The following is a 12,630-nucleotide window of genomic DNA, read 5'->3' as shown; positions in this document are numbered from 1 at the left end:
CTCTAGACTGGCCAAACCCAAATCCTGCATCTGTTCTTCTAATGTTTTAGTCTCCAGGCCTTGGTTGCTGTTTTTTGTACTTTTTCCAAAGTGTCAACATCTGTTTTGTATATGTGGTGACTAAAACTGGATGCAGTATTCCAGGTATGGCCTTAACAGTACTAATTGTTGTTGTTGTTAGTTGCGAAGTCGTGTCCGACCCATCGCGACCCTATGGACAATGTTCCTCCAGGCCTTCCTGTCCTCTACCATCTTCTGGAGTCCATTTAAGCTCACGCCTACTGCTTCAGTGACTCCATCCAGCCACCTCATTCTCTGTCGTCCCCTTCTTCTATTGCCCTCAATCTTTCCCAGCATTAGGCTCTTGAAGTACTAATACTTCATGTTATTTTGATTCTGTGCCTCTGTTTATACAAGTAAGGATTATATTAGCTTTTTTGGCTGCCACCGCACATGACTAGCTCATGTTTAAGTGATTGTCCACTAGGACTCCAACATCCCTCTCACAGTTACCGTTTTTGAGCCAGGTTTTGGCTAATCTGTATTTGTACCTTTGGTTTTTCCTGCCCAGGTGTAAAACCTTGCTTTTCTCCACATTATTTTTCATTTTGTTGGTCGCCTGTTGGAAGTGTCAGTGGGAGAAGGAAGGAGATGTGGGGAAGACCGTATCTGGGCTGCAAAAATCTGGGCAAGCTCTAGAAGGCGGCAAATGATGCCCAACCATCTGTACTTTGTCCTCCTCTGGATATTTGCCACCTGTAAAAGAGTGACGGAAAGACAGGCTGTCATCATCCCTGACGCTTGATGCCAGGGGAGAAAAATGGGTCAAAGAACATTGTGGTTTATTAAAAGTCAAGCTCAGTTTCCAGGGAACCAACAGCCTCCTCCCTGCAATTGTCTCAGCAGCCACAGAAGTGGCTTTCTGGATCTTCCCAATTTAGTTGAGATTTGGGCTTCCAGGTGGCTTCCCATCCAAAGCACTTTTTCCAGATTTGGTGGGCTCTGAAGTACAAAAGCCAGCAATCTAACAATTGAGTAACAGTGTTTCTCAACTTGCTAACCTTAGGTTGTATGGATTACAATTCCTGGAATTCCCTAGTCAACATGCCATAATGCCTGCCTGCAGGACCACCTCCCTTTGCCGCCCCCCCCCACCCCACCCAAATGACACATGCCATCCTGGGGATCCAACAGCACCCAGGATTACAGGCATTGCCACCAAGCTATGCAGTCATGTAACATCATGCTTTACTCTCACATTTCTTAGCAACAGAGATTCCAGTCCCTGTGGCCATAATAACTCAAGAATTACCTGTATTTCATTCTTGGAACCAATGTATTCTTTTATATGTTTAGGAAGAGATGTATTCATGTTAATTCAGAGGGCATGAATAACAGAGAAGCTTGTGACTGGTTGTCCCAAAGATGCTATTTTTCCAAAGGCAACTTTTTGAAAAAAAAAAAAGCACCTTTTCCAGTTCTGAACAGAAGTTTTTTGGTTGAGAAGCAATTTGCTTGATTTTGGGGGAAAAAAACACCATTGGGACAACCATGACCTGGAGGATGGAGAATCTCCAGAGACAGTTCCTGTCTGATCATTTATACCAGAGCTTTTCAAACTTTTTCAAATGGCATTTCATTATTTAATTCCAGCATTTCCTGATCAAGAGGCAAGAGAGTCGCCCAGATCATAAACATACTCCAGGGGAAATGTCTGAAAATCAGCCCCAAAGCCCCCATCCTTTCTACTCTAGCTTAGAAAATATAGCTATATTTTTACATATAAAATGTAAATATAGAACTAAAGGGGACATGATAGCAGTATTCCAGTATTTGAGAAGCTGCCACAAGGAGGAGAGGGTCAGTTTATTTACCAAAACACCTGACAAGAAACAATGGATGGAAACTAATCAAGGAGAGAAGCAACCTAGAACTAAGGAGGAATTTCCTGACAGTGAAGACAATTAAGCAGTGAAACAGATTGCCTTCAGACGTTGTGGGTGCTTCATCATTCGAGGTTTTGAAGAAGAGACTGGACAGTCACGTGTCTGAAATGGTAGGGCCTCCTGCTTGAGCAGGGGGCTGGACTAGAAGACCTCAAGGTCCCTTCCAGCTCTGATTCTCTTCTATGTTTACTTTTTGGGAGATACTTTGGTTATTTTTAGGATAAAAATGACCTCATCCAATTTTGCGTGGCCTGAAAATTTGATAATCTTTGGTTGAAGATTAATGATGAAAATATTAAACAAAGCCCAAGTTTCACATAGTATCCCATTTATTATCTTCCTCCAGTTTGAAGAATCATATTTGAGCATGTTCTAAGTAAAAGTCTTGAGTCATTCATTATGCATCCACTTAATTGTCATGCCATTCCAACCACACTAAATTAAAATTACTACTCAGAATGTCATTGGCTACTCGGTCAAGTGCTTTGCAGAAATCAATTTTTAATTACATTTAAAGAAGTTACTCAATCCAAAAATGAGTGGAGGCTGGTTGGGTAACATTTGTTTCTGACAAATCCATGCTAGTAAACCTCTAGTAACCTCTTTTTTTCAGAGTGCTCACAGATCAATCTTTTACAATCTGCTTTAAAATCTTCAAAGCAGCCATGTTGACTATTGATATAGTTTTAATCACTCAAGATATGCTGTTAGGTTTTTTTTCTTTCTCATGCCAGTCTTTTCTTCTTTTACTAATCCTTATTTTTCCTCCACATACTTAAATCACTACAGGCATTATCATATATCATTCAGTTGTCAATGAGTGTGGGCAATTGCAATTCAGCCAAGTTGCATTTTTCCCCTGCACAGCTTTAATTGCAGTTGTTGCTTTTTCCGACAACTCTTGACTTCCAGCAATCACTTCATTGTCTTCTACCTGCTTAGTGCTCAGTTTTTGCTTTCTACTTTTTCCAGATTTCGGTGTAAAATGGATTGTGTTTTTAGCTCCTGGAATCCTCTTCTTCCTTCTCTGGAAAGCAGGAAAATATGTTTGGGTTACCGTATATACTTGAGTATAAGCCGAATTTTTCAGCCCACTTTTTGGGCTGAAAAACTCCACTTCGGCTTATACTCAAGTCAACAAAAAAAAAGAACTGTCCCTTCGTTCGGAACAGGCTGCTGAGAGAAGGGAGCGGCAGAGCCTTGCAGAGCTGGCGGCAGTCCAGCGTTGTTTCTCCCCCTCGTGGGTGCGTGTGTGTGTCAGACCCACGGGAATGGCTGGTAGGGAAGCGGCATTCCGGCATTCCCCCCCCTTCCTGTGTGTCGAGCCCACGGGGCTTGACACACAGAGAAACGCAAATGCCGGACTGCCGCCACCTTTACTAGCCATTCCTGCGGGTCTGACACACACACACACACACACACACACACGCACGCACGAAGGGGAGAAACAACGCTGGACTGCCAGCGTTGAAATCCCCTCGCCGGCGGTCATAGGGAGACGGCGGCTCATTGCAATATTCAGCAGCGGTAGCCACCGGAAGCTCTGTCTTTCGTTCGCTCGCTCCTCTCCGCCTCCTCCTCCTCCTCCTCCTCCTCCCCCCACCCACCCACCCCAGCTGCTCCATGGCAGAGCTGCCCTGACTCCCCCGCTGCACCACGCCGCCTGCCCAACGGCCCCCGCCCGCCAAGCCGCTCTGGCCCGGAATGATCTGAACCCTCCGCCGGACACGCAGCCGAGTCCAGCGCACTCGCCGATCGCAGGTGAGCGGCGCCTCGGCACGCTTCCTTCCCCCCCTGCCTGCCCGTCCCCCCCAAAGAGCCTGGAGCGTCCGCTTGGACGGGGGAAAGGACCGGGAGGGGGGGGAAACGGCAGGTCATAAAAGCAGCGGGTGCAGATGCGCTGCTGAAAAGTTCAAAATCCAACTTTTCTGCTTTTTGAAACGCACCACCGGCTGCTCCGTCCAGAAGCCCAGGTTCGGGAGGGCTGCTTGGCTTCCACTTGAGCCCATCTATGTCTGCGAGCCCCCCCCCCACTACCCCTAGACCTCAGCCTGGGTCCCCTGTCCGACCCGGAGGAGTATTTTTTTTAAAAAAAACTTCCATCGGGATTTGTTCCTGGAGTTTAAATCCTTGCAGTCCGAAGCAAGAGAGAAAGCCGCGACCTCCTCCTGCGGGAGATTCTCTGCCGGCTCCGAAGAGCTCGACCACCAACGCCGGGGCGGCAGAGGCTTGCAGGGCTGGCAGAGGTGGCGGCAGTCCAGCGTTGTTTCTCCCCTTCGTGCGTGCGTGCGTGCGTGTGTGTGTGTGTGTGTGTGTATGTGTCAGACCCGCAGGAATGGCTAGTAAAGGTGGCGGCAGTCCGGCATTTGCGTTTCTCTGTGTGTCAAGCCCCGTGGGCTCGACACACAGGAAGGGGGGGGGAATGCCGGAATGCCGCTTCCCTACCAGCCATTCCCGTGGGTCTGACACACACACGCACCCACGAGGGGGAGCCCCGATTGCGTGCTCTGATGAAATCCCCTCGCCAGCGGTCATAGGGAGACGGCGGCTCATTGCAATATTCAGCAGCGGTAGCCACCGGAAGCTCTGTCTTTCGTTCGCTCGCTCCTCTCCGCCTCCTCCTCCTCCTCCTCCTCCTCCTCCCCCCACCCACCCACCCCAGCTGCTCCATGGCAGAGCTGCCCTGACTCCCCCGCTGCACCACGCCGCCTGCCCAACGGCCCCGCCCGCCAAGCCGCTCTGGCCCGGAATGATCTGAACCCTCCGCCGGACACGCAGCCGAGTCCAGCGCACTCGCCGATCGCAGGTGAGCGGCGCCTCGGCACGCTTCCTTCCCCCCCCGCCTGCCCGTCCCCCCCAAAGAGCCTGGAGCGTCCGCTTGGACGGGGGAAAGGACCGGGAGGGGGGGGAAACGGCAGGTCGGTCATAAAAGCAGCGGGTGCAGATGCGCTGCTGAAAAGTTCAAAATCCAACTTTTCTGCTTTTTGAAACGCACCACCGGCTGCTCCGTCCAGAAGCCCTGGTTCGGGAGGGCTGCTTGGCTTCCACTTGAGCCCATCTATGTCTGCGAGCCCCCCCCCACTACCCCTAGACCTCAGCCTGGGTCCCCTGTCCGACCCGGAGGAGTATTTTTTTTAAAAAAAACTTCCATCGGGATTTGTTCCTGGAGTTTAAATCCTTGCAGTCCGAAGCAAGAGAGAAAGCCGCGACCTCCTCCTGCGGGAGATTCTCTGCCGGCTCCGAAGAGCTCGACCACCAACGCCGGGGCGGCAGAGGCTTGCAGGGCTGGCAGAGGTGGCGGCAGTCCAGCGTTGTTTCTCCCCCTCGTGCGTGTGTGTGTGTGTGTCACACCCGCAGGAATGGCTAGTAAAGGTGGCGGCAGTCCGGCATTTGCGTTTCTCTGTGTGTCAAGCCCCGTGGGCTCGACACACAGGAAGGGGGGGAATGCCGGAATGCCGCTTCCCTACCAGCCATTCCCGTGGGTCTGACACACACACACACACACACACACACACCAGGAAATCGAGAGCGCAGCCTTAAGTTAAAGGTGGCGGACGGGCCCGAGAAAAAAGGCTGCAAAACTCCAATCTTTTAAAGCGTGCGGTGTTGTTGTGTTTTTTTTTTCCTCCCCCCGAAAGTGAATGCCAGCTTTCCGTACTAGTGTATTTGTACTGCCGCGAGTGACAACTGACAAAGCTTGCCGGTGTGATCTTGATTTTGGAACTGATGAAGTCTGTTAACAGGCTCAACTAAGATGGCAGACGTGTCGAGCTGAGCTCCGTGAGCTCCGTGAGTTTGGTGTGGTTTGGTGGTGAGCTGCTGCATTTCCCAGCCTCGGCTTATACTCAAGTCACTAACTTTTTCCAATTTTTGGGGGTAAAATTAGGGGTCTCGGCTTATATTCGAGTCGGCTTATACTCAAGTATATACGGTACTTTGTCTTTTAACTGTTGGTTTTTTTTTCTTTCAACAGTTCATGTGCTCCCCTTATTTTCTTGTTAAAAGATCGGAAAAAGCTTTTTGGATTTGTTTAGCATCTTTCACTACCTTTTCGTACATTACAGTTCTCTTTCCCTTTTTAATGCACTCTTTTTCAGCTCACTACTAAACTTATTCCTAGAGCCCCAATGGTTTCTTTTGTGCTCTGGTTGTCTTTATTCCACGATTTTCGTTTTTATAAATCCCTCAAATCTTCACCTTTTTTTCCTGGTATGCTTGATGGCCATGGAAACCTAGTACAGGTAGAACTCAATTTACAACCACATTTGAGCCCCAAATTTCTTTTGCTCAAAAAGGTGATTGTTAAGTGAAACATTTGCCCCGTTTTACACTCTTTCTTGCCACAATTGTAAGTGAACCATTGCGGTTGTTAAGTTAGTAATACTGTTGTTAAGTGACCCTGGCTTGCCCCACTGACTGCTTGTCGAGGTTGAAAAGTATAATCACATAACCCCAGAACATTGCAACCATCATAAATATGAGCCAAGTGTCTGAATTTTGTTCACATGATCAAGGGGATGCAGCAATAGTTGTGTGTAAAACAATCACTTTTTTCAGTGCTGTTGTAACTTGGAATGAGTTGTTGTAATCTCTCTCTCCCATTCACTCCAAGAGCACCTGTGTACCTTCCAGAGTTTTACTCTCTTGAAAAGTCACAGTTGCAAGGGCCCTCCAACAAGACATGAGATATTCCACAGTTTTTAGTAGTTCTCATTTTAACAGTTAACCATGAGTGATCTATGCAGAAAGCATTTCAGAGCTACGGAACAAATCAGGACAGGATAGACCATACATTTTTACATTTTTTTGTAACACGGCTTTACTGCACCACAATTATCTCTCTCCACTAAAAAAGTTACTTGGAGTATCTATGAGATTGACAGACGTGTTGTAAAAAGACTGATTTGACTGATGGGTTTTCCGAACTACATGCATTCAAGCCATGTCTATCCTTTGAACACCCTCTTACAGGAAGGAAAATAACTGCAGACCAAGGATGTTATTTTTACCACTTGATGCATATATATGGCGTCTCTCCTTTATGCCTCTTTTTATGAAGAGTAAAGGAACTGCTCTGACTGAAGCACTTTCCACACTCCATGCATTTGTATGGTTTCTCTCCAGTGTGGATCCTCTTATGTGAAGTAAGAGCCCCATTTTCGCTGAAGCTCTTTCCGCACTCTGTGCATTTGTATGGTTTTTCTCCTGTGTGGATCCTTTTATGAGAAGTCAGGTGGGTGCTTGTATTGAAGCTCTTCCCACACTCCATACATTTATAGGGTTTCTCCCCTGTGTGGATTCTTCGATGTGCGGCAAAGCTACTGCTCTGACTGAAGCTCTTTCCACATTCTATACATTCGTAAGGTTTTTCCCCTGTGTGGATCCTTTTATGTGCAATGAGATGGCTACTCTCACTGAATCGCTTGCCACATTCCAGGCACTCATACGGTTTCTCTCCTGTGTGGATCCTTTTATGCGCTGAGAAGCTACTGCTCCGACTGAAGCTCTTTCCGCATTCTAGGCATGTATATGGCTTCTCCCCTGTGTGGATTCTTTTGTGGGATGTGAGATTGCTGCTCTTGCTGAAGATCTTCCCACATTCCAAACATTTATACGGCTTGCCTCCCATGTTTGTTCGTTTCCGTGGAGTACGAGGCAAGGTCCTCCGAGTTCCTTTGGGGGAAAAAAGAACAGGGGTACAAAAATGAAACAAAGCTGTGAGAAGCTGTGTTTGCTGAGGAGAAAAGAACAGAACTTAAAGGCAAAGGAAGAACATATAAAAGTTGATACAGGCATACTTTGTTTTATTGCACTTTGCAGATATTGCAGGGGTTTTTCACGAATTGAAGGCTTATCACAACCCTGTGTTGAGCAAGTCTATTGATGCCATTTTTCCATCAGCAATTGCTCTCATACATTTTGGTAATTCTTGCAAGATTGCCAACTTTTTCATTATTCATCAGTCGCATTTTTAGCAATAAAATGTTTTTAATTAAGGCATGTACATCATTTGTTTAGACATATTGCCTACATAATGCAGGCAGTCCTCAACTTACAACTCTTCATTTAACAGCCATTCAAAGTTTCAGTGGTGCTGAAAAAAGGGACTTATGACCGATCCTTTGCTTTTACAATCATCACCGCATCACTGCAGTCACACCATTACAATCAAGGTGCTTGGCAATCGGCATGTTTTGTTTCAAGCAAAGGGGGCTACTATTGCTTGATACAGGCAGATAAACTCCATGGAAAGGGTTTCAGGCAGATTACTTTAATTCATCAGGCATCCTCTAAACATTAACTCACAGTTACTGGAGAAATTCTTCTGAAGCACATTTCATAATCTGACCCCAACATGTAGGTGAAAAGAGGTAGTGTTTCCCATGTTGAAGGAGCAAACAGCTCCCGTGGCTGGAATTCATAAAAGCCCCACTGGTCTGCATGTAGCCAGTATTTCCAACTATCCAATCAGAAGTCCCTCCTAATGGCCAATCCGAAACACAGATGTGACCGAGTAACTTAAAACTACATTACCCAAAAGGCTATCCCTTAAGGGGACAGTTCTTAATTCATAAAATAGCTGTTTACTCTGCCCAGCACACGGCATCTATCTACAATTGCTGCGGCATCCCACGGTTATGTGATTGCCATTTATAAGCTTCCCAGGAGCTTCCAAAAAGCAGTCAACGAGGGAAGCCAGTTTCACCTAATGGCCACAGTGATTTGCTTAATGACTGTAGCAAAAGAGGCCATAACATCAGACACAATTCATTTAACTGGATCACTTAGCAACAGAAGTTCCATTCCCAATTGTCACCGTAAGTTGAAGTCTACATAATAGCCTGAGCATAACGTTGTGAACACTGGGAAACAAAAAATAATTCCTGTGACTTGCTTTATTGTGATTATTTGCTTTATTGTGGTAGTATGGAACTGAAGCAACAATTTCTCTGAGGTATCCCTGCATTTTACTACTCCCAGTCTCTGACCTCTGTTCCTTAATAGATATGACAGACGACAGAAAAGCTTCTGTACCATATTAAAAATAGTGCTTACCTTAATTTAGTAGATGTTTAAAAGGCTAGAGTTTTTCATAGACTAACAATTTATGAAGAGCAAAGTTAGAAGGAAAATTTGGAAAGAGAGATACCAATGGAATAAAACTCTTTAGAAGTTTGCATTTTGAAATAATTTGAAATAGTGCTAAACATTTCATTCTTTCTTCTCCTTATACAGATTTAGATTTGGATTTATTTGATTTTTATACCGCCCTTCTCCCGAAGGACTCAGGGCGGTGTACAGGGCAATAAATATCAAAAATACAAGATACAAAAGTTAAAAAACATTAAATAATTGTGCCCGATGCAGTACATTAGTTAAAATCAATGTTAAAACCCCAAACCCATCAGACCAGGCTGGCTTGTTCAAATAAATAAGTTTTTAGATCACGTCGGAAGGAGCGAAGGTCGGGAGCCATCCGGAGCTCAACCGGTAAGTGGTTCCAAAGGTCTGGCGCGCCCACAGAGGACGCCCTCCCCCTGGGGGTCACCAGTCGACATTCTCTGACCAGTGGCACCCTGAGGAGGCCCTCTCTGTGGGAGCGCACTGGACAGAGGGAAGTTGACGCCAGCAGCAGGTGTTCCTGTAGGTAATCCGGACCCATGCCATGTAGGGCTTTATAGGTCATCACCAGCACCTTGAATCTCACCTGGAGGGCAACTGGAAGCCAATGCAGCTCACGGAGCAGAGGTGTAACATGGGAGTATCGGGAGACCCCCAACACAACTCGCGCGGCTGATTTCTGCACCAGCTGAAGATGGGAGACTAACCATAATTTGGGCTCATGATTTCTCTTTGCATCAGCAAAGCCCTGAAATTCATAGTGCAGAAGGGCTCTTACCCAGCGAGGCCACATTCCTGGAGTTTTCCAGCATGACTTCTCCGTGGAGAGCCTTTTGATGAGGATCCAGCTGAGCCCACTCCTCCTCAGAGAAATCCACAGCCACCTCCTCGAAGGACACCAGACCCTGAAACAGGAAACCTATAGTCCCAATTAACAGAAAAAGGTCCATTTGTTCACAAACCCTAAAAATGGACCTTTGAAGAGAATTAAACAAGGCAACATTTTTGCAAGAAAATTGACAGCAGACTGATTATCAACTTGATTGTTTCCTGCAGGATTTTCAGGTCCATTTGCTGAAAGAGACCCCAGTTTCCTTCTAGACCAGGCATGTCAAACTGCCTGCCCGCGGGCTGGATGCATCATACTGAAACTGTGCCCACCCCACTGTCGGCAATGGGGAAAAAGTCGCGATACTTCGTGCGATGTTCCATGACATCGCAAGTTTGATATGCCTGTTCTAGATCCACTGGCAGATGGGTTCTGGACACTCCACCCATCCCTGGCTCCAGTTCTTCCTGGTGTGTGCAGGCAGGGGGCGGGGAAGTCCTCCCTGACATTTCAGCCCTCTGGCCTGTGGGACCAGTCCCCAAGGTCAATACAACACCTTCATGAGCGTTTTGAAGAGCCCATCCCAGAATCTGTCTGGCTGTCATCAATAGGCACAGGAAACACAACCCGCTTTCAGCTTCTCACGGGATTCCTGCGGAACGTGCTCCTGGTGGGAGCCACTGGCAGGCTGGAAGATGAAGAATGAAGCTGCTACCTGAATGGGAGATCCAGCTGCTGTCTCAGCGCCAACAGAAAAAGATGCCCCTACAAAGACCAGTGGCATCATTCTGTTCCCTAAGAGGGAGACAAAAATTTTGTGGAAGCAAAATTTGTAAAATGTGGGGAGATACCACACTCAAAGAGGATCCACCAAAGACGAGAGAGCCACAGACGCTCTTATGTGGCTTGGAAGGAACCCCCTCCCTTACCTTGAGAGGTGTCCCAACTTTGGTCACTCTGGGAGGGGACAGTGGAAAGGAGCTCCTGAGGGGGATCGGACAGGTCTCTCCTCCTCATGGGATGCTCAGTGATCATCTCCAGAATCTGTAACTCCAGCAGAAAAAAAGGAGAGGAATGAAGGGAACAGCACACGGAGAAAGAGCATTTCCTTCTCTGCCCACAACTCTGCAGGCTTTAAGACCAGAAACTGTCGTTAAGAAAAAATGAAGAGTTCAAACATTGTTTCTCTTTCCTAATATCCCTTCAGAAGTCTCTTACCTGCAGCTCTCCCTGCTCCTTCTGTTCCTCTGTTTGGCTCAGAAGGAAGCCTTCAGCCAGGGCCACAGCCTGGGAGCTGGTCTCTGCTCCACACTCCCGCACCCAGCTCTCCATCTCTGAAGGCAGGATAGCCAGGAACTGCTCCAGAAGCACCAGATCTAACATCTGAGCCTTGGTGTGTCTTTCCGGCTGCAGCCACTGATGGCAAAGGCGATGGAGATGGCTGCAAAGCTCTCGCGGGCCTTTGGCATCCTGGTAGTGGACATTCCTGAAGCTCCAGCGCTGGATCTCTGAATTGATGGCTTCCTCCTTTAGGCTCTTCTGCCCAGTTCGTACCCAGGTTCCCCGACGGCTCCTTTTTCCAGCTTTCTCAGCTGCTCGGTGTTTTGACTCCATTTTCTTTTCGTTGTTCAATCCGAGTCCAAATGGGGCCAAGAGACCTCCTGGACCCATAAAAGTCTTTCCAATCATAGAGGAGGATTCATGAGGTCCTGAATGAGTCTCATCAAGCAACTGAGCCCTCTCTGTTTTGGAGCCCTTTTGATCACCAGGCAAGATGATTCCAGCTTAGATATGCAAGGAGGAAGAGAGAAAAACAACAGGCTGAGATATTTATCTTCCTTTGATCATTGAGAAAAAAATTATAGTCTTCCCCATCAGATTTACCTTATTTTCATCCCTTGTACCCTTTCAGCCTGAATTCTAAAGTCCTCCCAGGACACACTTAACCAACCAATCCCTCCAGAGTTTGCACTCACACCTGCTAACTTTCCCTTTGTAAAGAGGAATAAGAGCAGCATCCTCCGGGCATCAGTATAGGGTATAGGGTTTCCTGCCTGAGCAGGTGGTTGGACTAGAAGACCTCCGAGTCCCTTTCAACTCTGTTATTCTATTCTACACTCCTAACAGATGTGGAAGTAAAGGGGGGGGAAGCACCACGAAGTGATGCTCCCCGTGGGAACAAAGGCAGGGGAGCAGCCCACCCATCTCCCTCCCTCCCCCAAAAGCATGCACAGCCAGGAGCAGGAATGGGGGGGAGTCTCCCCCCTCCCTTCCAGCCTGGGGATTCCGAGTGCAGCAAACCCTTTGTGTGGGGGGAGGGGGTTGTCTTTCCCTCTTGCAATCGGCTCTGGAGTGTTTTGTGGGAAGGAGCCGCACTTTCCTCCTTTTCTTGCAAGAATCGCCGGGGAGGCTCTGCCTACGGTTGGAAGGGGGAGTCGTCTCCTCCCAGGGAGGCTCTGGGTCGCGGGATTCCCCCCCCCTCCCACCATCTCGATTCCCAGGGAGCAACTCACAGCTGATCATCCCCCTCTGGCAGGATTCGGAGCGGAGCATGCGCAGGGGCGCTCGGAGGCGAGCGAGCGCGCCCTAGTGGGACCTGCGGACTATGGCCGCATCTCTGACAGCGCGATCGCGATGGACCTTAGCGGCCATTCAGACTGGCCTCTATTTAGACCAAGATAGAATAAAGAACAAAGTTGGGATCTTAGGTCATCTAGTCCAACCCAGTAGGAT

The 12,630-nt window shown here is 47.8% G+C and overlaps 1 protein-coding gene across 1 annotated transcript; it reads right to left on the bottom strand.

Annotated features, from left to right (window-relative positions):
* Window positions 1-6,750: 6,750 nt before the first annotated feature.
* LOC310636766 (uncharacterized protein) lies at window positions 6,751-12,418 on the bottom strand. The gene is made up of 6 exons (XM_083356867.1): window positions 12,411-12,418; window positions 11,116-11,681; window positions 10,827-10,941; window positions 10,613-10,692; window positions 9,847-9,987; window positions 6,751-7,619 (listed from the first exon to the last, which is right to left on the bottom strand). Exons 2-6 carry the CDS (start codon window positions 11,584-11,586, stop codon window positions 7,464-7,466), a joined length of 963 nt encoding a protein of 320 aa, XP_083212993.1. The 5' UTR covers window positions 11,587-11,681; window positions 12,411-12,418; the 3' UTR covers window positions 6,751-7,463.
* Between the last annotated feature and the right edge of the window lie 212 nt (window positions 12,419-12,630).

The sequence above is a fragment of the Vipera ursinii genome, assembly GCF_947247035.1.
Source record: "Vipera ursinii genome assembly, chromosome: 2".
In the NCBI taxonomy this organism is placed as follows: Eukaryota; Metazoa; Chordata; class Lepidosauria; order Squamata; family Viperidae; genus Vipera; species Vipera ursinii.
Note: the sequence above shows the minus strand (reverse complement) of the source record. Positions and strands in the feature narration are given on the sequence as shown.

Excerpts from the sequence above, each read along its gene's own strand:
- LOC310636766 (XM_083356867.1), bottom strand. The coding sequence starts at position 11,586 with ATGATTGGAAAGACTTTTATGGGTCCAGGAGGTCTCTTGGCCCCATTT. Across the intron at positions 10,942-11,115 it reads AGGAGCAGGGAGAGCTGCAG|ATTCTGGAGATGATCACTGA; the intron begins GTAAGAGACTTC and ends CTGGAGTTACAG. Across the intron at positions 10,693-10,826 it reads AAGTTGGGACACCTCTCAAG|GGAACAGAATGATGCCACTG; the intron begins GTAAGGGAGGGG and ends TCTCCCTCTTAG.